At 42.9% G+C, this 25,075-nt stretch overlaps 1 protein-coding gene across 1 annotated transcript; it reads left to right on the top strand.

Annotated features, from left to right (window-relative positions):
* Positions 1-12,221: 12,221 nt before the first annotated feature.
* Positions 12,222-25,075, top strand: LOC119411935 (nuclear receptor subfamily 1 group D member 1). The gene is made up of 8 exons (XM_037678904.1): positions 12,222-12,723; positions 19,811-20,122; positions 20,209-20,297; positions 20,424-20,568; positions 22,314-22,816; positions 22,908-23,093; positions 23,174-23,384; positions 24,374-25,075. Exons 1-8 carry the CDS (start codon positions 12,705-12,707, stop codon positions 24,568-24,570), a joined length of 1,662 nt encoding a protein of 553 aa, XP_037534832.1. The 5' UTR covers positions 12,222-12,704; the 3' UTR covers positions 24,571-25,075.

Below are 25,075 nucleotides of genomic sequence, written 5' to 3'. Positions count from 1 at the left end.
GCGCAGGGAGGACTCGACCTCAGACGTGTTCGGGGCCGCTCTCGGCACTTTTTGGCCCCGGCGGGGTTTTTCTCCCCCCACCCCCCCCCCCCCCCCCCCAGTTTTAGGTAAGGTAAATGTAAAGATGCAGGTAAATGTCTTTCATCGCAGGTCTTAAGAGACCCTCAAATGTATGACCAGAGCCAAATGTTGATTGTTCCAAAGGTATGAAGCATTACAAAAAAAGGTTTTCCTTTTTTATGGTGTTTGAGGCGCTGGGGACTTGCCTTTCGACTGAAGGATTGGAAGATCAATTCCCAGCCTCCACAAGTGTCCTTGGCCAAGACGCTGAACACCCACTTCTACCACCACCACCACTGTCCCTAAAATGCCTTTTGCTGTACAAGTGATAAATGTAAAATAAAAATAAAAAGCTGTATAAAGAGAGTCCAACTTTATAATCCTTGTATGAATGTGTGTAAATGTGAAACATTGTGCTTCATAGATCCTGAATAAAGTTTAAAAAGGTGCTATGGACCATTTAACCTACTTCCTAAAGAACATAGGTTGTCAACATTTTTATGTGCACTACCTCTGCATTTTTTACTTAAAATTTAAAATACATAATTACATAAAATTAATGAGATGTCCATCATATGGTAGTAACAATCTAATTCAAAGCTTGACACAAACAGATTATTTTGTGTAAACGTTGCTCCAATTAACACACCAAGAATTAAAAAAAGGTATGCACAATTTTTTTTATGTGATTTTTAATTATTTACCTGTAGTGTTAGAGGACCTTGTACAGAATGTGGAAGTTAACACAGTTTTCTTTCGTGATTCTTGATTTAAGTTCATTGTACAAACATGACAATAGTAGTTTCCAAATACTGATGAGTTCATAGCAATTAAACTGCAAGTACAATTGCAATAAATATATGTATTACTCTCTGTTTCAGACTTTCAAGTGTCTCTGTTTCATGTTGGATCATTGATATAGTTTCCCACAAGTGTCTCCAAGAGAGTCTTCTTCCATATATATCTTAATCTGGGACTTCATGCCTAATATGAGGTCACGTCTCATTAAATCCTAACCCTTAAAATGTCGTTATTACATAGTTTTTTAAAATATTTTATCTTAACAGTATCTTCTTTGCTTTGGCTTCTTTACATCATTATCCTGCCCGATCATCCTCCAGACCTTAAAGTCCCCTTTCCTGGCTTTTTTATGTTATTGTACCATTATTCACCTGCTAATAACATCCTGGTGTTATTAAATGATGTGCACAGTATCTGACAGTGAAAGGCGACGGTTATTTCTGCAGATTTTAAGAAGAAAAAGCTTTTTACATGTTTGTCAAGTTGTTTTATCTTACGCAATTAGAATTTTTTTAATCTAAGTTATATTCACTTGTTTGTAAATTGGTAAAAAAAAAAAAAAAAGGTTTAAAAGATTTATTAGAAACAAAGAATACGTGTTGCAACTCTTGATCAAGTTTCCTGTCATTTGACTTGACCTTTATTTAATTCAAATGATTGTTTCAGGCCTCAGGCTTTTTAATTTTTAAGGTCGGAAATCCCAGCGAGACGACGACGAGCAGAAAAACACGTGAAACTGCTCGGAGACGGTGAGAATGGAGTCGTGCCCTGCAGGACGACGTGGCACCTCCACACCAGGAGGACCCGTGTCAACAGAGCTCGGCTGTTTTCTGCCACAAAGTCTGTCTACAAAGACCCTCTGGAGGGTGAAGCTCTGTCACACCTTATGCTGATTATCAGGTGACTAACACACTTTGGGAATGTTGTTCAAACGGGCCTAAATGAGGCCAACAGAATTTACAGAATGCAATAGCTGTTTGTTGTTATGCTTGTCTCTATTTTATTATAAACAGCTGTTCTCCACATTCCTCTTAAATTTCCTCTCAGGCAACAGGACTCGTATTTTTGTTGAACTTGTGGAATGGACTGCTTGACTCTCGATGTTCTCTGACTTAGTGCACATAACATTAGTGAAGACTTCACTATTGTAGCACCATGTTGATTAATCCCTCCATCCTTTCGGTTCTCCTCACCATAGTAACCATAATAAAAAGGAGGGCTGCCATATCCCTTATGTGTTTGTTGGGGACGCTGCCTGTGGATGGTGTCTCTACCTGAGATTTTTTTTAACATTCAACATTTCCATTGGATATTTTTCCCCCTCTTTTGGCTGCTCCCTTCTTCAGGGGTCGCCACAGCGAACTAACTCACGTGAAGACTTGGCAATTGTTTGCCCGGATGCCCTTCCCGATGCAACCACCGAGCTACCACAGCCCTGTACCTTTTCTAACCTCTCCACCACTCCCCCTTATTACCATTTGATGTAAACTATTAATTATCAAATGGTCTGGGAATGAAAAAGCCATTTAGAGAGGCTGGATCTGTAAGAAGTAAAGATGTGCAGAGGTTCAGCAGTCTGAGATAAAACTGGAACAATTTTTAAAATATGTTCATAATTTCCTCAAAAGAATCCAAGAATCTGTAGAGATCTCTGAGCTCAAAGGACAAGGCTGAGAGTTAGTGTTGGTTGCCCGTGATCGGTGGGTCCTCAGGCAGTCCTGCACTGAAAACAGGTCTTCAGGTCTGGACATCACTGCATGGACTTGGGGACACGTTAAAAAAAAATCATTGTCTTTAAACACAGTTCACTGAGACATCCATAAATGATGGTTAAGGTTCTGTCATGTGAAGATGACGCTATCCAACCTGCTGTCAACGATCAGTTCAATAGCCTGCCTCTCTGATGGTATGGGGGTACGTTAGTGGAAAGGCACCATCAGTGCAGAAATGTACAGGTTTTAGAACAGCATATGCTTTCACCCAGATCTTTTTCAGCAAAGCAATGCTCAATGACATACTGCGTCCGTTACAGCAGCATGGCTTTGTAGAAGAGCCCAGGTGCTGAACTGAGCCTCCTGCGGTCCAGAACTCTCACCGGTTGAAAATATTTGACACAACATAAAACAAACAAACAAAAACAATTCAGCCAAAACCCAGGAACAGCTCGAATCCTGCACCCAGCAAGAATGGGACAACGTCCATTCATTTACTTTAACCGCTTTTGATGAAAAGTTTCCCTCCAGAAATCTTCACAGAGTGTTTGTTAAAGGGGTGCTGAAACATGGCTGCAACTTGCAACTTCTTAAACATTTGATTTGTTCGCTTTGATTCATTATGAGATTTCTAAATCATTGCATTCTCTTTGTATTTACATTTTGCCTAAAGTTCCAATTTTTGTGGAACAAAATTTATATTTGCGAGACTTTTATTTAATCCAATCTTTTAAAAATCGGTCCTACGGAGCATTTTTGATGCGTTACATGTTCCACTGTTAGCTTAGCTCGTAGCTTAGCTTCGAAGCTTAACTGCTTTTAACGATCTAAAAACAAGATTTTGGACGGTTAAAACAAATTAGAGAAAAGAGAAAGGGAGGGGTCAGTGAAGAGCACCGAAGTTTAGCTTTTTTTCTTCCAGTGTCTTCAGTAGAAAGAGAGAGACACGAAGAAACGATAAATGACAATGAAGTCGATCATTTTCATTTATCATGCGATTAATTGATTTATTGTTTATCGCGACAGGCCATTTAACTACTGAAGTCATCTTTGTTGGTAACTTTGTCACTGCTCAGCATAAGACGTTAGATCCAACGTGTGGACAGTGTCAGAATATAAAAGCTATGAAACACGTGAATCTGAAAACATGAGGAAATGGGACACGATGCAGTCTGTGCTGCCGATGAGAGAAGAGTCGGAGGAAAGCCAGAGTCACCACTGATGGTGAAAATCTTAGCGTAAACACAAACAGGAACTGAGTTCTGGCTCAACACGACCACAACAATGTGTGCTCGTAACACAAAAAGTGTCATGAGGCCGGAGCGCCCCGTCTAACTTCAATTAGAGAACCACTGCTAATGTTCTCCGAGCCACGTTTAGTCCTTCCTGCCTCTCGGCTCACACATCCACACCCACCCCCTGCATTTGGAGCGTGGAGATAAGAGCTTTTTAAATCCTCTACATGACCAGCGTTCAAAACATGGGAGGACTTGGGTCAAAAAGCCACAACAAACCCACTGAAAATGCCCCTCATAGCCATGCTCGCACTGCCATCTTGTGGGAAACAGAAATCACCAAACAGAATGAACAGCTACAAAAAATGTTGAATCATGTCATCTGGACTTCGTTTTTTGTGTTTGTTTCAAAAACTTTGTGTTTTTGAAACCATTAGTGAAAAGGCCAGACTTCAGGGGTATCTGAGGCAGGCTTGAAACACAAGAGTCAGGGTGGCTTCTGGGTAATACCAGATGGCTAGTCCTCAGACTGACGAAGCCTCTTGGATGAGGGGCGAAACGTATCTTTTTAACAAAAAAACGAAGTCCAGATGACATGATTCAACCTTTTTTGTTGTTATATACCTGGATGACTGAGAAAACAAACTTTGTGAGAATGAACAGCTCTTCTCATCATTGACATGTGCTCGTCTTATTTTGACTGGAAGAAACTGACACTCAAAATGACTTAAAGAAGGCCTCGGGCTCAGATGACCCGACTGTTATTAACAGACAGGCGTGAGAAGCGGCTGCACATAATATTTAGACCACAGGGAGGGGCTGTGGGTTCACTAGCTACATGTTTCTGCTCCAACACTGCTTTTTACTAAAGCATGGTTCAAGTCCAAGTTTGATAGAAAGACATATAAGACAGATTGGACGATTTTCTCCATTTTATTTAATGGATTTATTATTATTATTTCAAATTGTGTGTTCAATGTGTTTTTTATTTACTGTGTTTTAGCCCCATGATGATCTCTCCTGTTAATATTTCATTTATTTTACTAAGCTTGTTGAGTTTTGTAAATGTAATGTTGTTAATGGACATTTTGAATATCTCTCCTGGATCAATAAAAGTATCTATTCATCTATCTGTGATTGATGAAAGCAGTTTAACCTGTAGATTTTGTTTGTAATACATATTTTTGGACACATACAAAAATATCACCTATTATTGTTTCGGTTAGTAGAACAAAGAGACATCAAAATCAGAATAAAAAAAATCTGTGTGGACATAAATACTCACCTAGATTATTCTAAAGATTAGAATATGATGTTTCATGATGTTTCCTTCACTTACAGCAGGGGTGTCCAAACATTTTCATGTGGGCCAAATCTTTTAAGATGAAAGGATCCACGAGCCACAAAAATGTGAATTTAAAAAAATATATATATATAAAAAAAACAATCACGAAAAGTGCATGCATTTTTAATGATTTTTTTTTAACTCAACGTAAACATGTAAAGAATATTTTGGAAAAAGGACAAAATTGAGCCAATCTGGCAGAAGGAGTTCTAAATTATTGTAATCCACAACGTTAAAAGCTTCATAAACACTAACCATCCAGCCATTCATTATCTTTTACCCACTTCTTCCATTTTGGGTCACGGGGGTCGCCGGTGCCCATGTCCAGCAATCACTGTGCGAGTGGCGGGGTACACCCTGGACATTTACATTAATCTTTGATTTTTTTTTTTTTTTAATTTAATGTATTTGACTTTATTGATTTATTGCCAAAGGATTATATTACACTTAATACTGCTCATGTTTAGATTTTTTTTTTAAATCTGTTTTGCTATTAAACCTATAAATTATATGAAAAAATTATCACCATTAAATTTGCAAAAGGTCTACATCTGCCTCAATCTTTGAAGCCTACAAAAATTACACCATTCTTAAACTGCAAATGTGGGACACACAAAATCACTCCAAGGGCCACAAATGGCCCCCGGGCCGCACTTTGGGCACCCTGACTTACAGCATTCAGGCAGTGGTGTGCGAGATGAAAACGTTTTCTTTGATACTGATTAGTTCTCAACCTGTTCTAGTCCTAAAAATATAAGGAAGGCAAGCCAGTATTCTATTTATTAAAAACTGCCCTTATACATATTATCAGATAAATCTAGTTTTAATATGTGACTGGAGTAACTAGAAATGTGGAATCTCCCTTGATAAGTAAAGCAGGTTAGAATAGTTAAAATTATTAATTATTGTGACTTAAACAAAAATAGCAAATGTCTGTTTTTATATCAAACACGTTTTGACCCCATAGCCTAATTCCTCCCCAGAAGTGGAATGAGTTTTATTAACTCAGCTCATATACCCAAAATAAAAAAAATAAAAAAAAACTAGAGAATAAGCGCGTGCCATCCAGCCCCTCCTTTACGTGACCTAATTTTACTCCTTTTGTGCGCGCGCCAGCCGCGGGCGGGTGTGTGTTTCTGGTTCTTTCTGTACGCACGCGGAGGTTAGAACATATCGAGGCTGTTTTATGGCGCTCGTGTTTGTGCAAGCTGCTCCTGACCTACATTTCCTCTGCTGCTCCGAGGCTCTCAGCGCGCGCACAATCTGCGGAGAGAAAGGAAACGTGACGGGGGAGGAGGCGGGAGCTGGGAGTCACGGTGAGACCCGCCTCTTCCGCACGTGTCTGAGTTCTCATGCACAGATCGTCTATTCAAGCAAAGAGCAGCAACTCTCCTTTTTTTTTTTTTTTTTTAATGTTTCAAAGACCGCATCAATTTTCTGGCTGGGAATTGTGCGCATGCGCTGTGCTTTTCTTTTATCCAGAAGGAATGAGTCTTTGCCAGGTCCAATTTAAATTATTGTTTGTTTTTAATAGTATTATTGCAAAAGTTTGTTTATTTTTTTTCATTTGAAAAGTAATTCTTTCTTTTTTTATGTTTGTTGCTTTTTAGGCTCCCACAAAGTAAAATTTAGCCTGGTGACAGACAAAACCAGTTGTTCACATGCACAAGGACCACCATCAGCCCAAGCAATCCTTAGTGCCCTGGTGGCCACCTGCTATTCACAGAGGGCTGAGTGATAATTGCTTTGTAAGAGGGTGACTGTTGAACACAGAGACCCCATCCCTGTTTATTGATGGACGGATTCTCTTCACAAAGATGGCTTCCTTCACTCCTCTCTCAAATCATCGTTCATCTCTATCAAGGATGTGAACATCTTCATCCCTGAAATTGTGACCACTGGCCTGGAGATGAGTGTTGACAATTTAGTCCTGGCTGATGATGTTGCTCTTCTGTGCTGGCCCATCCTTTTGGCCAGTGGCTGTTTAGTTTCTCCGATGTAAGACTGATCGCAGCCCTCCTGACACTGAACAGCATACACAATATTACTCTGTTTGTGCTGGGGGGCTGGATTCATTAATTCATTCAACCTTTATTTAGACAGATAAGTCACATTGAGCCTAGAAGACTCATTTACAAGTGAGATCTGTTTAGACAGACAAAAAGTAGTGCAACTGGACACATGTAGGAATTGGAGATGAAAAAATTCCTATCAGACTTTTTCTTCTTGCCTGAGAAGAAAAACTCTGATATTAAAAAACACCTCGCACAAACAAGCACATAGTGACGTAGACATTCTGCAGAGGGGGGAGACGACGAGAGCGGTGAGCAATGTCCTTGGACGCTCTCGAGGGCACTGTAAGAGTTCTGATAAGGATAGGATAATCAACCAGTTCCCTCCAGTGAGAGCCGTAAACATTTTTGAGGTATGTCGTGGAATGGCCAAGGATAATGCCTATGAGAATCCAAAAGTCCTGAATGATGACACAATGTTTATTCATCTGGTTTCATCTGGTTATCAGTTGGAAATTCCTCAGGGAGGTGGTGGTGAGCGTCAGATCACATGTTCTCCAGGTGAATTCAGATAAGATGGCCTTCAAGGCCAGCCAAGGGAGCCAAATTCAGATAAACACACAGTTGTTTTGGGGACAGGCAGAACTTAATGATATCTACCTTGAGTCTGTGTTGGTCTACTCAGTTCCGAAATGTCCAAATTAAATGGCCACACCGATGGAACGTGCCTGAGTAAAATCCCAGAGATTTGATCTATTCTGCCCAAAGCATTTGAGTCTGGGTACTTGAGGCACGATCCAAGCCATGATAAAGGCAAGCAGCGTGATCGAGTCCAAATTTCCTGCCGACGACTTCCTTGATTGTTGATAAAACCAACAACAGTCAAATCCAAAAAGAAGGAACCAGTTATCGTAAATCCAATTAAATATGCGTCCTTAAAATCCACAAATGGCAGCAGAGATAGACACGTCATCAACTCTTCCAAGTCGATGAGATATCCAGCTGCGTGCGTGCCAACAGGGTAAATCAGCTTGCCTAAAGCCTGTCTTCTCTTCAAAGAAATGATTATAAATTGTGTTGAGGGACCAACTGATCAAAACAAGTCCATAATTATGGTTCAGATGGACCAGTCTCTGCCGTCATGTATTTTTGAGTTTCAAAGACACTGGGATATCATGTTTAGAAAATAAATGTTGTGGTTTCTCTGAAACTCCCGAAACATACAGAATGACCATTGGTCTGGGTCTGGATTCCTCCTTACCTGATGGCTATAGAGTCCTGTTTGGGTTTCTTCTCTGCTTTCAAGAAGGTTGAGTTAAGATATCCACATTGCTCCAGGGGCAGTCTTGTATGGGATTTCTCCTTCTGCCTGGCTCCTGTGGGGGCTTTGGGGACATTGTCAGACAGAGTCCTGATGACTTGTGCTCCAGAGGGTGATGGGAATCAAATCACGAGTTCTGGTCTGTGTGGGTGGATTTACAGTACACATCAGTTTGCAAAAGTGACCATCAAGGCACTAATGATTGGTCGCTAGGCTGGTGGTCCTCCTTTTTCATGTGAACAACTAGTTCTGGCAGTCAAACTGGTTGATCCATTATGAGAAGGTGCTATTTATAAGACTGAGTTTATTGTAGCTCCTCAGACTGAAGAAGTCTTTTGGATAAAAGATGAAACGTTTCAACAAAGAAGAATCCATCAAAGGACCTGACTCAACCTTGTTAGATTTGTCTACCTGGATTACTGAGCATGCATCAAGACTTGCTCTTTTTATAATGTTATCTGTTTGTTTTTATCACAAATGTTTCACTTAAAGATTTGGACAAAAACACGCAGTAAAACAATGAAGGATAATTTTTATGTGTTTGTGTGTAGCTGTTTTTAGTGGCTTTAAATTGTCGACCTGAGAGTTACTAAATTATAACGCAAACGATAAATGTGAACACAAATATGAAACATTAAACTGGAGAAGGATTTTAAACAATTTTTCATCGGACAAGGAGGTGATTGTTGGTGAAAATAACTAATAAACACAAACAGCAAATCAAAGTTGATTAGATGTTAAAGTAGACATGAATATATCCACTTTGGGTGGATAACAAGCCGTACCTCTGCACAGCGTTTACAGGAGTTTTTTTTATTTTTTCTGGCCTTTATTTTTTATTTTTTTCGTCAACTGTGAATTTTTCAAATGTCAAGGATTTTATAAAAATACATTATATCAGATGTAGGCAACATATAGCTCGAAGGCCAAACGTGGCTCTGGGACACCCTCCATCTTGCCCATAATATCCTTAATTGGAAAAAAAAAACAACTTTAGGATGAACACCTGCATTTTAATAATGAAACTTAAGAAAGTCCAAATTAAACATCTTGAACAAACCCATTGAAAACCTTTGGATCAAGATAAAAATTAAAAAAAATTAAGCTGATGTGTTTCCAGAAATAGACTGACCTTTAAAGACTCCAAAATGCAAATTGAGAAGTTTTTTGTTGCATATTTCAGCTAATAAATATATTGTCACAAGAGCTAATGTAAAGAAAGTATGCCTTATATTCCTAAAGAATACTGGGGAGACATATTTATGTCAAACAAGTTAACTACCAACGTCTTCAAGATTGTACGTCTTAACCAAGATTCATTTTCCAATTCTTTAAACATCTTGATTTGGCCGTCTGGAGAAAAATGTTGCCCACCCCTGCATTAGATGCTGCTGAAAAGATATGAAGGAAATAAGAAAGCTGTTATTGGGATTGAGCCATATGAGGAGGACAAAGACAAAATTTGTTGAGAGTTGGACTCGCTCTTGGCGGTCACCTACTTTCAACGTCGTGAATGATCTCATTCACAAGAACAGCACATACACCATGTTTACAGAGTTACAGTGTTTGAATCAATAGTGAAGGATGCAATGATTCTGAAAACAAAGTTTTTATCACAGGCAAGATAAGTAAAATGTTTGTACTTTGTACACAAATGTACCTGAAATATGTGCCTTTAAATGTAACGACCTTTAGTTCTTGTGTCGGCACATTTCACATGAAGTTATAAACACGCTGTTCTCTTTTAGATCTTCATGAACATGCATGATCCCAGCTTCATAATGTGATGTTTACAACCAAATCAGTAGGGAATTGACAAGAATGTGGATTTTATTACACTTCTATTTTCTTTAGTCCCGCTAACAAAGAGTTAGGAGTAAATTATTGACGTTTCAGACGGTTTGTCTTTCCTCTTGATATTGATGAGTCATACTCGTCAGCGATGCTGAGCTGCGGCCTGTTCGTCTCCATGCTTTCTTATTTTTATGATATAATGAAAACTTTGCTTCACTAATTTATCTTCCTTCTTTGTACGCCCTTTAACTCAACAGTACTTCACTGATGATCCGGGGAAACAAGTCACAGTGGCAAATCACCAACACCTGAGAAGAACTGATAAGCCGAGAGCCGGGTGGAGTCGCACTTATTAGCCGCACAACGGCTCTTGTGTGCTGACTTTGAACATGTGCATTACAATCTGTACAAAGGTCCATTCTACATGGACGTGACTTTTTTCCTTCCTTAGATAGATAACTTTACTAATTTGCATTTATAATGTATGTGAATGTTTCTATTCAGTGCCCTGCTATAACGTCTGTTGTGACTTGGTGCTATATAGATAAACTGAACTGAATTAGGTAAGTAGGGACATAATGGTGCTAAATGATAATAAAACCAAAGGGATGTTGTTTTCAAACAGAATGTCGGTACCAGCAGTCCCTTCTCCAATCTTATCTACGAATGGTGTTCCTAATGAGTTTTTAGATTCTTATAAATACTTGGGTATTTTGGTTGATTTGCGTCTCTCTTTTAAGCCTCACGTTGAAAACTTGGTAAAGAAATTGAAAGTTAAACTGGGTTTCTTTTTCAGAAATAGATCCTGTTTAACTCTGAATGCTAGGAAACGCCTTGTAACTGCGACTTTCCTTCCCTGCATTGACTACGGTGACGTTATTTACACGAACACCCCTACAAGCACCCTGCAGATGTTGGACGCTGTCTATCCCAGTGCACTAAGATTCATAACTGGCTGTAACTACCGTACTCATCATGACACTCTGTATTCACTGGTTAACTGGTCACCAATAACTTCACACAGACTCTCACACTGGTACATTTTCATCTTTACATCACTTCTTGGTTTGCTGATGTCATACATCTCCTCCTACATGTCACTTCGTCAGTGCAGTTACAGCGTGCGCTCTCAAGACACAATTACCTGCAGTGTTCCCTCAGTGTGGACCGAACTTGGCGAAAGGGCCTTCAGTGAGTTTGCTCCTGTAACCTGGAATTACTTGCAAAAAGATCTGAAGTTGTGGACTTTGACCTCTCTAATGGATTTTAAACAACTGCTAAGTTCATGGCAAAAACCAACACAGACATGTTCCTGGTTTTAGTATTTTACATCACTTCATAGTGTAACTGTTTTTTTTTGTTTTGTTTTTACATCATTTATTTTATTTACTTTTCATTTTATATGTTTTTATACGATTGCCTATTGTTGTCTGTGCCTCATCTGTGTTCTTTGTTTAAAACAGCTCTCTCTTGTAAATGAGTCCTCGTGTCTCAATGAGACTAAGCTGTATAAATAAAGGTTGAATGAATGAACCAAGAAACACCACTAGATCCACAGCAACAAAAAGCCATTTTCTGGGCCACCCCCTGTGTGTTAAATAGTCCCACTTTGGCCACCCCTATGAAAAACGTCTGGCTCCGCCACTGCTCGGTGAGGGAAAAACAGCGACAGAGTGATACCTCTTGCTGCACCGACTATCTTTTCCTCCCGCTTTCCGCCGAGCCCAGGCAGCTCATTAGCATAAAATGTGTGTCAGTAGGGCAGCGCGAGCTCACATGCCATGCGCACATGCTATCGAGCATTCCTGCGTCGATCGTGCCCAATGCGCCCTCTCCACGCGGGGCTCTCAGCCAATGACAACGCGAGTGGGGGCGTGAGGGGGAGGAGCGTGGGGGAGATGTTTTCACACAGCGTGACCGGGGGAGGGAGGAGGAGGAGTGTTTCTGATACACATCAACAATCAGGGACACACAGACACAGATCAGAGGCGTTTATAAAAAAAATGGTCACATTTCTCAGGCACCTGAAAACGTGCTGCTTATTTTAGGACGCGTGCTGCTCATTGATGTGTGTGAGGAAGAGGAGGAGAGGGGGAGTGTTTAAACTACTTCCACTCTGATGATGATGGTTTACTGGAAACACACTGATATCCCAGCCTGTGGCATCAGAGAGGTGTAGCCTTACAGACGGAGCTCTGCATCTGAATCGATCAGGAGAACTCATCATCTTTATTTCCTGATTTATTTATTTATTTTCATCGATCACCATTTTCCTCCCTCACTCTCAGCGCGTGAGCTCCTTCTTTGGGATGCGCTCCTCTTCATGTGTTTGCAGTTCGTGAGGAGTTCACTTGTTTCCAGCGGAGTCCTGAGAGACAAACAGCAGCTCTGAGAAAAGCCTCCAGCAGGAAGAACACGAGGAACATGGAGAACAGTCCTGGTGGTGAGTCCACTCCTCTGAATGCTGCTTTAATTGTTTGGTAGAAAAACTCTCTCAGCTGCTATTTCCAATGAAGCATGTACATAAAGTGTCTATTATAAAAGACTGATTGGTCATATCACTTTCAGTCCTCATGATGCTCACATCTTGTACATTTGGGTGTTTGGGTTGTCAAATACGTGGTTTATATCAGATTTATCGGAATCCTTTGATATATTGTGGTATCGATACACGATGTATCGTCTCCTGATATTTCCTGTAAAGTACTCAGCTGCCTGTGAGCGCTGAGTGAAAGCGGGATGTGTTTAAAGGAAGGGGATCATTTTGTTCCCTTGAACTCGGCGCGATGCCAGCTGCAGACTGCAGAGAGCTTATCGAGGGAAGTCCTGACAATTTTCTCTCCTCTTTTTTTTTTTAATGCCGTGGATTTCCGTTTCTTTCCACATAAACAAAACTCAATGTGAAGCATGCAGCACGATAACGCCTCCATCCCCGTTTACCTTCATTATCCCACTATTTGGCTCCACTTTAATGGTAAACCGACGAAACACTGTGAGGGCTTTTATTTTGGTGTATGCACTCCGAACAGCTCAGGGTGAGGAGGTGTTGCACTTCATCCCTGTCGCCTGCTTGTTTTTGTTCGGATCAGTTTGTTTTTCCACCACGTGAACAGAAGGAAGCGTGAGAACGGTCAGGGCCACTGGGTCAAAACAATAAGTGGTGCGGAAAAAAAAAAAAAAAAAAGTTTTTCCACCCGAGCATGAACCGAACAGCAGAGCAGGGAGTAAACACCGAACTCCGCCAGAGCCCGAGTCACGCGGCTAAAGGCAGGGCGAGCGGATCACGATTCACTGCGGTCACGACGTATCGATACGCCGATCTAAAGTTTGAATCGTCGACCATATTTGGGCGTCAAAAGGCAGCCGCGTCACAGTGACCCAGTAACTGATATCAGCTCAGATCGAGTCCTTGAGCAGAGTCTGTGAGTGATAATGCAAATCATCGCCTGCTTATTATTTATTTATTTTCCTGAATGCCACCCCGCCTCGAGCCGACTGCACGTGGATCCTGCCTCGGTCTCCACGTGCCGTGCATGTTCCCGAGCAAGCAGCCCTCCCCTTCCCCTCCCTGCTGTGCGTGGTGTGTGTGTGCACACTGCTCAGGGAATTCCTCCCTGTTGGCAGATAGATTGGTCAGTGGGTCAAAAAAGTGGTGGGGGGGTTGAGCCTCCTCTCCTGCTCCTTTTACCTCCCTGCAGCAAGAGTTCGTACCAGATAACAAGTTTCATACAAGCACGTCTCATCTGGCGAGGAGGGCACAAAAGGACATTTTAACCCAGATTCGGCGGCGTGGCTGTGACTAACTGAGCCGGTGACGCACCAGGTCTTCTGTTTCAGGGATTCAAGTGTCACAGCACTCAGAGTGACACGCTGCAGAACGGCAGAGCAAAAAAGAAGTCTCTCGCTGAGACGTGATTTGCTGCAAAACTGAAGTTGGCTTTTGTTTTGCGAACGTGTTGTGCAAGGCAGAAAGCAACAACAGAGAACTGAATAAGAGGAATATTTCCATGTTCGTTCATGCCAAAACTTTTAAATTAAGATCATTTTATGAAGAGGAACGTTGAATTAATAGCTGTTTGGGTCAAAGTTTGAAAAAAAAACCACACACGATCTTGTTTGCCTCAGAGTTTGTGCCGGGAATGACTTTCAGTTGCTTCTACATCAACGTTTAACTCGATTATCTGTGTCATCGACACAGTTCCAGCCATTTTTGTGCTTGCTATAGTCGATTAGCTGTGGCAGCCATCTTTGTTTTTTTATTTTTTCAACCTTTATGTATACAGGTTAATCCCATGAGCCTCGGGGACTCATTTACAAGAGAGACCTGATAGTAAATCTTAAATCAGCCAAGTTGACACAGAAAGTTGACCAACTTTTAACATAATACATCCAGTGGTTCAGTAGATATTTGTTCATTCAACCTTTATTTATACAGGTTACTCTCATTGAGTCACGGGGACTCATTTACAAGAGAGACCTGTTTTAGACAGACATCAATAAACTACAGTAAAAATGCAATTAAAATAAAAGTAGTGCATAAAACAATAAATCAAAGTGCCGTAAAACAAGGTAAAATACTAAAAACGAACATATTTGCTTTGATGTTTCTATTGACTTTATCAAATGTTTAAAAAAACCCTTATGAAATTTAAGTTAGATATTTTACTAACAGACGAGGTTGACAGTTAACGTCAAAGTTTTAAACCAGGATTTTGCTCGATGTGTCAGCACTTAGAGCAGGGCTATTCAACTGGTGGCCCAGGGGCCAAATCAGGCCCACGGGCGAGCTCAGTTCGGTCCACCATTGGGTTCATTTTTTAAATAAAACTTGATTTTAAACTGTAAAAAACTTACTTAATGACAATAATTGCTGGATGTCCAGCCCCTGAACTCTTGGCTTTCAGTAACTGTGTCCCTCTGAGTAATTACTTGAATAGCCCTGACTTAGAGCATGTGTTGAAGATGATGCTCAGCTACTACCACACCACATTTTTAGCTCATTATCCGTCGAACTGACTGAGTTTAGTCGTTTATTTTGTTCGCTAAAGTCGAAAAGCTGCGGCAGCCTTCTTAAATTGGGGTTAGGCCTGTTGCAATAAGCAATAAATCAATTAATCGCATGATAAATGAAAATCATCAACCTCATTTTCATTTATCGGCTTTTTCGTTTCTTTGTGTCTCTCTTTCTACTGAAGACACTGGATGACAAAAGGCTCAACTCCAGTGCTCTTCACTGACCCCTCCCTTTCTCTTCTCTTTTTAAAATCTGTTTTTTATCGTCCAAAATCGTGGTTTGGATCGTTAAAAGCGGCTAAGCTGAGAAGCTAAGCTACGAGCTAAGCTAACAGGCCGACCTGGGGGGAAAAAACCTCAGTCTTGTCGAAGCTCTAAAATTCACGGTTAAAACCTGTGACTTCGTCTAAAAAGTTGTTTTTCTCTGCAAAAAGAAGCTGACAACTTGTTTACTGATTGTTTTATTAAAAGCTTTGTGTGAAAAATGCTATGCTAAAGAGCTCAAACCACACCGAGAGTCCGTCATTTTGAGAACCAAAGAAAGGAAGGAGAGACAGCCCATGTCACGTCAAGAGGCCTCCCTCTCATTTTTCTTAAAGAGACATGCTGCTTGCTCCCTCACTATCCATCCTTCGGTTCAAACAATTTTATACTGCCATCCGGTGGTCAAAGAAAGGTACTACACACAAAAATTAACCAACGTTTCTTCTTAAATTTAACAATAATACCTAATTACTGTCAAATTTCAAACAATATTATTGTTTATCGCAATAATTTCTGAGATAATTAATCGCCCAGCAAATTTTATTATCTTGACAGGCCTAATTGGGTGATTTCTTTATTGAAATATGTGCTGTAATTCAAGAGATATTTTGCTAACATAAAAGCAAAAGCACAGACAAAAACATTCAGTCGCAGTGGAAAAGTGAGTGGTGAGGTCACAGTTATTATGTGACATCTTTAAAAAACAAAACATTGCAGAGCAACGATTCAGGTCAGTTCTTAGGTTGTTTTTAACGTTCTCTCTGTTGTTTGGCCTGGAGACGTCGACCATCTTTGTTGTGCAGAAGTACGTTTTCAGTCACGTGTTTCCTCCCCTCCTTGGATCTCGGTACTTCGGCCATCAAACGGAAGATGAAGCTGTTAATGAGTGATCTTCCTGAATCATGTGTGGGTTGTGAACACAGCCCGAGCTGCTGCTTGAAAATTAAACGCCGTAACTCCGGATAAGAGTCAGCGACCACGACGAGGAGCGTGCAGCTTTTTATTTATTTATGTATTTATTGGGGTTTGAGCTCAACATCTGCACAACCGCCTGAGCTACAGCCGGTTTTCGTGTAGTCTCCTTGAATGGGATTGACTCCAAACGCTAATCACTCGTAGATGTTCATCCGATGATTTCTTCCTGAGAGTTTCATCGATTCGTGAGGTATTTCGCAACGACGAACAACCAAACAAACACGCACAGGGACGAGGGCGGCATGCCATAACGACACGGATCTGGATACAACCGGCAGAAGTTGAATCTTCTGACCTTTGAATTTCCAAACAAACGTTTGGAATGCATCGACGCGTGTCTTTATCTGGTAATAAAGTATCTTCTGTCATTCTTGTGATGAAGAATTATCTTTCCTGATAGCTCCTTGTCAATAGCATGACCTGAGGCCAGCTGTTGCACGTGGAGGGAGACTGATCGCTCCATGAGAGCGGACGGGCTGAGTGAGGCTAAGAAGTGGGCGTTGGCCTGACGTGAGGACAGATGTTTTTAAAACCTGGAGGTGGGAACACATGGAGGGTGTTGACTTTTAAAAGTCCACTAGAAGAAGGAGGGCCCATATTGTTTACTCCCACTCCCGTGCTCCTCCACAGGTCACATGTTGCCACCTGTGCGAAAGCAGCAACAGAGCGTTGGGATGGTTTAACTCCAGACGGGGTGTAAGAGCAGATGTGATACGCCTCGGTGCGCACGCTGCGAGCCCAAACACCGGAGCTGCAGCCGCACAAAGCACGCCAAGCCCTCACGGAGCCCACACGTGTGCCTTAAAGAGGCGCTCAGGGCTGAAAATGCTGCACGTGTTTCCTCAAGGAGAGAAAGCACAAGCGGCGAGATAACCCCCCCTCCACACACACACCTCCCTCCGGTTTTATTCCACAGTCTGTAGACGAAGATGTTGTTGTTTCACATCAAACTGACCCAAATTCTCCATCAGGCTTGACTGCAGGAACCTGCTGAGCAGAAATCTGTCACTTTCTGCTTCCAACCTGCACAACAGGTTGTCAAGTGTCAGCTCCGTGACTCAGACTCTGAAAGAACGTACTACGCACACATATAAATTGCAACTTTTAGGCCAATCCGACACCTGGCATGGAGATGGATTTACAAATTAGGCCCCCGAGCCATAAAACGCATCATTCTCTGCACATGAGGGAGTGCGCTTCCTATAATACCCGGTTTATTTTGTACATTTGGTGAGGCTTTACCCACTCGTGCATGTAAGTGAAGAAAAATACACCCAATGATTTAATGTGAAGCCCCCCCCAAACTGTGAGGAATGATTCAGCCCCGGTAGCTTGTGCTCCCCTTTGTTTGTGTATTTGCAGCATTATGCAGCTTTCTCTGTTCCAAACGTGATCTGGCCCTGCTGCTGTTGTCTGCACGAGACTGCGCAAAGAGCCTTGTGAGCCAGGCGGGAACTGTGTCGAGAGTACATGTGAGCTCCTGGTCAGGTGGCTGGTGGAGAGATGCGTGCCCAGAGTTAAAACGAGGGGAGGGAGGAAGGGCGGGGGAAGGAGCCGGAGAAAGGGAGTGCAGAATAGACTGGTTCCTCAGAGCAAGCTGGCAGGGAGCTGGCTGCACGTGACAAGCTGTGTTTTCATCTCGCACGGGGGGGGCGGGGGGGAGGAACACCGTCTGCAAAACAAAAGGGGGTGGGAGGGAGGCGTTCAGTGGTAATAGGGCATTTCCGATTTCATGTGACATCCTTAAACAAAGGCTTGTTTGTGGTGCGTCTGCGGTTTAATCATGAATGCATCGTGAGTTCTTGGCCTTTTGAGATGTGACGCCGTGAACGCCTTTCTGCTCCACGAGTCTTTATTGTTGCGTTTCATGCACTGGAGGCTTCCGTAACAAAGAAATGTACTTTAAAGGGATAGTTCAGCTCTTCTGAATTGCAGCACTGTAGGACGTGTATGAGCGATTAATATCTTACCTGTTGCAGATAGCTGTTTGAATGACCGCAGCTTGTAGAACTACTTTAATTTTGACTGGATTGACGAGCTAATGGCTAGTCAAAGGTCAAGACCAAAGTGCCATCTTAAAACATCTCCAAACTCAAAGATGTCAAATCTACTTTAAATGATAACCACAGCCTCATGCATTTCCAGCTGGAATATATCATTTCTGCCAGAATAACCATGTTACGTAAAATCGTCAGGGGTATAAAATACCATACACACAGACAATTATGAACATTTTGAGACAGACAAAACCATTAGCTTGTCAATCTGATCAGATGTCGACCTTGGAGTTCGGCTTGAATGGTTTTGGAGGGTTTTCATGAGTCTTCTACCATTTGTGGTCGTATCCACCTGGGGTCGCATTCTTTTATTGCGTCCACATCCTGGGAGGTTGACCAATCCAATGAATGTTATACATTTTAATATTATTGGCAACTGTGGTCCCAGGAATGTAGAGCTGGTTGGAGAAAGTCTTGTAGTCTTTATTTTTAACATGGATATCTTCTCTGTCAGCTCCTCAGACAGCTCTCACCTTTTCTTTCTCTGCTGCTAAATGTGCTAACAGTGATGCTAAACGACCCAGTGGCATGTTTACGCCCTTTAAACAGTCAATGAAATGCTTGAAGGTACTTGCGATACTAATTAGGGTCAACATTTAGTAGCATCCTTTTGTAAAATAAATTCTTATGTGTCGATCACATTTTAAAGGCATGTAGTTTAACGTTAGACAATTAGCTCATAAATGCATTTGTGCCTGTAGTTACGGTACTACAGGTAATGTAATGAGCTCATAATATTTTCCTAAAACTCCAATTTAAAATATTTTAACTGTGTCTGTAAAGAAAAATACCAAGCTAGTGTTGTGACTAACTGCTGTGGGTGGGAATCTGCTGGTTCATCCACTGGATCAAAATATTTATCTACATAGTTTAAATTGTTCAGATAACCCACTTTAATGGGATTCTGAGAGCTTAAACATTTTGTAAAAATTCTGGGATTGTGTGCTAAAGTCCTTGACTGATCACGTTTAACAGTTTTTATGGAAATATCAGGTCAGGGTTGTTGATGTTCTAGCCACAACATTTCTTTTAATCTAAATTATTCATTGGATCAGATTACAGTTGCCCTAAAATGGTCACGGTTTGTTTGTCTTCTTGATTGTCTGCCAAGTAAAGTCGCTGCGTAAACACGTTGCTCAACCCTGACACTCTCACCTACATGCTGCGTGCGAACACCGACCCAGATGAAGACCAACAGCTTTTGTCTCTGTCTTCCTCCAGGTGGTGTCATCCTGTACGCCGGTTCATCCGGCAGCGCCAGTCCAAGTCCCGGCAGCCCATCCAGTGGATACCAGACCCAGTCGCCGTCCTCCCACTCGCAGCCCTCGTCCCCAGAGGGCCCCTCCTTTCAGGAGATCGGGGTCCTGAAGCAGAGAAGGGAACGTGGAGGAGGAACCGCCTCCCCAAAAATGGTCTTTCAGTTTCCTGAGGTGAGCAGTGCTCCAGTCGCCCAAATTACGACGGTTTCATCGGCGACCTATGGTCATCCCACCGCAGCCAAAAGGCCTTGTGGTTTCACCGGCACCTTCACCAGTAAGTACTCACACTCCCCCCTCCCTGTCCTCCTCTTTGAAACTGTTGTGATACTGATCCCAGTGTCTGACGATGCTCTTTCGCAGAGACCGGAGGTATGGTGCTTTTATGTAAGGTGTGCGGCGACGTCGCATCTGGTTTCCATTACGGCGTGCACGCCTGCGAGGGCTGCAAGGTGAGCAGAGGGGAACATCATCTCGTCTTGTGTCTGCTTATTTCCCATTGAGAACACAGACGCATGGCGACTGAAGCGCCACTTCAAAGCCTTCATCGTCCCCCTGTGTTTGCTTTCTGTCTGCAGGGGTTCTTCAGACGCAGCATTCAGCAGAATATCCACTACAAAATGTGTGTCAAGAACGAACACTGTCTCATCATGCGCATGAACCGCAACCGGTGCCAGCATTGCCGCTTTAAGAAGTGCCTCTCCGTGGGCATGTCCAGAGATGGTGAGAGACACAAACCGAATCTAAAGTTCGATTTACTATTTTACTTTAGTTTGGCTGTGTGGAACACGATTTGTACAACCACCCAGCCTGTTATCAGCACACTGCTCAAAAGCCTGCTTCTCTTATGGTATGGGGGTGTATTAGTACCTAGCAACATCCCTGTTTTTTTTAGAATTGGGATTGTATTTTCCTCCTTATCCTCCTTTCTTGCTCCATCTTTGTCCATTTCTCATGTACCGTATTTTCCGCCGTACACGTCGCTCCACCCTATAAGTCACATCAGTCCAAATATGTCTAGTGAAGTGGAAAAGTACATAAATATGTCGCTTCGCCGTATACGTCGCATCTATTATGCATCACCGCTGACAATGCGGAAATGTGGGCCGAACCTGGAAATGTGGGCCGTTGTTGTGCCAAAAATCAATTGGCTGCCAAATATTTCTTTGAAATTTAACAAGATAACCACCTAAAACAATTATTTGTTTGCTCGACTTTATAGTAAAGGTGTGTCTCAGTTGAACTTTTACTTAATAAATGCACTTTGACGGTCAAATTAGCTGCATTTCGCCATGGCAGCGCAGCGAAATGAAGCTGATTTGGCGGACGACGGTGGCAGGCTATGACAAGCCGATTGTGTCATTAATAGCCACTTTTACCTATTATGACACAACAGCATGCCTTATACTTGACTGCCATCTAGTGGCTGAAAATGGTAGTGTTCCATTTTTTTCAGTCAGAATGAATGAAAACGGTCATATCTCATATCTTGGTTTATAAATATGTGAAAAATCCATAAATACGTCGCTTCGGCCTGTAAGTCGCAGGGCTTGAAAATTTGGCACAAAACCGTGACTTATAGGGCGAAAAATACAGTAATTTATTGCAGGAGTAGCTTTAGCATTCTAAAGCGAGTTTATTTAGGAAATTAGGACACACAGTTGTTGATCGTCTCCTGTGATCGCTGTGATTTACAGTCTTCCCAAACAGTCATCGTGATCCCATGCTGGTAATCATGACACCCTCTGTGGTTCGTCTATAAATGAGAATCTTCTTATTCTGCACTTCTTCCCCTGCAACGCTCCAGCCTCTTGGGCATTTCTAAACTAGGTGATAATAAATCATGTTTTCCTGAGTGCGTATTTTTAGTTGACCTAAAAAAGCCACGGTGAGAAAATGAAGGATCATCTGCTAATTCATCGAGCCGCAGCGTATTTATCATGCTCGCGTTTTTCTGTTTTTCACATCGTTTCTTCTTCGCTCTCTTATGTCCCCTTCCGTTGGCACTTTGCGTTTCACGTTCACTGACGAGTTAGTTTCTCCATCAGTGCTTTTCTGTCCACCTTCTACCTTCACACACCTCTCGTCTGCATCTCGTGCCTTTGACCTTCATCACTAATCGCTCATGCCGTCGCTTCACTAATGACAGCAGGTTTGGTGCTCGTGACCTAGTGATCCACTTTCACGCTCATCTGAAATATGGGAACAGGGAGAAAACATGGAGGGGGTAGCACAGAGTATACTATAAATAGGACTGTCGGTGAAGGAGCAGAACTGAAAGGTTGAGGAGGAAAATGAAGGAGACGTGATGGTTCTGTGGAGTAACAGCTGGGGTGAGGGCTAAGATTAGCAGAGTTGAGTTTTAGAGTTCATTTTAGTGCAAAAGTGTGTTAGTGTTGTAACAATTCACGTTAAAGAGCTTCCAGAGAGATGTGAACCGTGAGGCTGACGGCTCTTCTCATCCTCAGCTGTGCGTTTTGGGCGTATTCCAAAGCGGGAGAAGCAGAGACTTCTGGACGAGATGCAGAACTACATGAACAGTCTGAGTCAGTCTGCGTCCATGGAGATGGAGGTGTCCTCACCCCCCGACACCCCCTGCAGTCCTCAGAACCGGGCGAGCGACGGAGCCATCCTGCAGCCCTACGGCAGCGACGAGAAGCCGCTCAAGATGGCCGCCGTCGGCCGCTGCCTCACTCCTTCTTTTCCGGGCGCAGAGTCGCAGGAAGCGTCGGTGTCCCAGACGTCGAGCTACCACGTCTCCGCGAACTTCCCCGCTGTGTCCAGCAACGACGACAGCTCCTCGGACACGAGCACGGACAAGTTCACCTTCTCCTCCAAACCCAGCCAGTGCCCCGTCACCGGAAACGTTTCGTCGCCGACGTTTTCAGCCGTTCAGAATAACGTCCCGAGCAGAGACTTCCAGAACCAAACGTCCTGCCCCTGGAAGCTCAGTGGAGGCGCCAAAGTTCTAGTGAGTCTTTGAGTCTTTTTACAGTGGATCTGTCCCGTGTTTGTGTCGACTCAGCGTAACGCTTCTCTTCTCGTGTCTCTGCTTCCTGCAGGCTTGCCCTCTCAATTCGTGTCCTGTGGCTCCAGCCAGCCGCTCCAGCCAGGAGGTGTGGGAGTCTTTCTCCCAGTGCTTCACCCCCGTTGTTAAAGAGGTGGTGGAGTTTGCCAAGAGCATTCCGGGCTTCCAAACCCTGAGCCAGCACGACCAGGTCATGCTGCTGAAATCCGGCACCTTCCAGGTGAACATCAGTGGAGCACGTCGTCGTTAGTGAGGCAGGCTCAGGTTTCTGGTGCTGACCGGTTCATGTTCTGCTCACAGGTTCTCATGGTGAGGTTCTGCTCGCTGTTCGAGCCCAAGGAGAGGACGGTAACCTTCCTCAACGGACAGACGTACTCGCTGCCGTCGCTGAGGGCGCTCGGTATGGGCTCCCTGCTGGACTCCATGTTCGACTTCAGCGAGAAGCTGGGCTCGTTGGGCCTGGAGCAGGACGAGATGGCTCTTTTTATGGCTGTTGTGTTGGTGTCTGCAGGTAAGACACGAACACGAGCGCTTCATACGCCTGTGTTGTAGTACTCAAGACCGACTTTTTGATGGTCTCGGACTCGACCGCATTTGGTCTCGGTCTTGTCTCGGACATTGAGGATTCAGGATTTTATTTCAAGACCACAACTGTGGAAATGCCACTAAATTGCCAGAATATTGTCCAGTTTATTTGTCCACTACGCAGTACCTGAAGAGAGCGGCTGTCTGCTGTAAAGCCTCATTCAGAACCAGTCACGGCTGCACTTTGGGCCAGAATAGATTCTCTAGCAATAATCAGTCTAAAACACGATAATCAGTTAATAAATAGATTTTTTTTCTCATTTCAATTTGTTTCTAAACTGTTCGTGCTCTGCTGGAGCCTCAACTCTACCGCGGTGAAGTTGGACGTTGGACATTCGAGCTCCGTGGCTTCAGCGATGCGTTCCTCTCGTTCGATCCGAAGCAGGCAGTCTGATTGGTTCGCTTAGGGACCGTCAACAAATTACCGAACCAAAAACTCTTCAGAAACAAAAATTTATATATTTTACATCGTTTGACCCACTGACACAAAACTAATGTTAAACTACTCCAATAGACCTGACACACAGTAAACCATCATTTATTCCTCATTTTAAAGCATTTTCTAGTAATTGAGCGAAAATCATGATTTTTGAACAAATACATTATGTAAAATTAGAAAATGCTTTAAAATGAGAAATACATGAGGGTGCTTCGTCTGTCAGGTCTAGTAGAGTAGCTTAACATAAGTTTTGTGTCAGTGGGTCACATGACATGAAAATTATTGTGCAACAACCACTGAATGTCTGATGTCTTTATGTAGCTTACATTCATTCAAAAGCAAACTTAAGGTCTCGGACCCTAAAAGTCTTGACTTGGTCTTGGGTTAGGTGGTCTTGACTACAACACTGTCGTACGCAGCAACGTGTCCGTCCTCATGCCTAACCTTCACTTCTGTTCTTTTGTGTAACCCCGCAGACCGCTCAGGTGTGGTGGAGGTGGGAGCCGTGGAGAACCTGCAGGAGAACCTAATAAAAGCTCTGCGCTCGCTCATCACCAGCCGCCGGCCGGACGACAGCACGCTCTTCCCCAAGCTGCTGCTGCGCCTGCCGGACCTGCGCACGCTGAACAACCAGCACTCCGACAAGCTGCTGGCTTTCCGCATCGACCCCTGAGCGTGACGGGGTCCGCGCCGCTTCACGTGGACTCGCTATCGGAGTCCTGTTGGCTCCTAACGCGAGCTTGACTTTACGTTCAGCGCACTGACCTCTCTGCCTCATGGACAGCTCACGCTGGGGGGAAGTGTGAGAAGAAACAGCCACAAACCCACCAGAGAATAAGGTGCAGCAGGAGGTGGAGCTCATCCGTTTGCTTCCACCTGGACTGAAGAAAAAGTTTTTGTTTTTCTTTCGAGTCAGTGTCAAACCACCTCTTCTTCCTCCTGACGTTTGTCAAAAGTTTTTATTCCGAAGACCAAAAAGCAGAATCTTCGTCCCGCCTCGTTAAGCTAACAAGAAAGCACAGATTAAACAAACAAAAAAAAAAACACGTAACCAAGAGTGAAAATTCTTGTTACAAGAGTAAAAACACACTTTCCATATGTAAAAAATTTTATATAAAAACATTTTAGCAATAGCTTTGTCTAACATACAGTTAGAGCTGTTTGTGTTTGCCCTGTTT

Source organism: Nematolebias whitei, chromosome 7 (assembly GCF_014905685.2).
Source record: "Nematolebias whitei isolate Nwh7 chromosome 7, NemWhi1, whole genome shotgun sequence".
NCBI classification, from domain to species: domain Eukaryota; kingdom Metazoa; phylum Chordata; class Actinopteri; order Cyprinodontiformes; family Rivulidae; genus Nematolebias; species Nematolebias whitei.
This window is presented reverse-complemented; position numbering and strand designations above follow the sequence as displayed.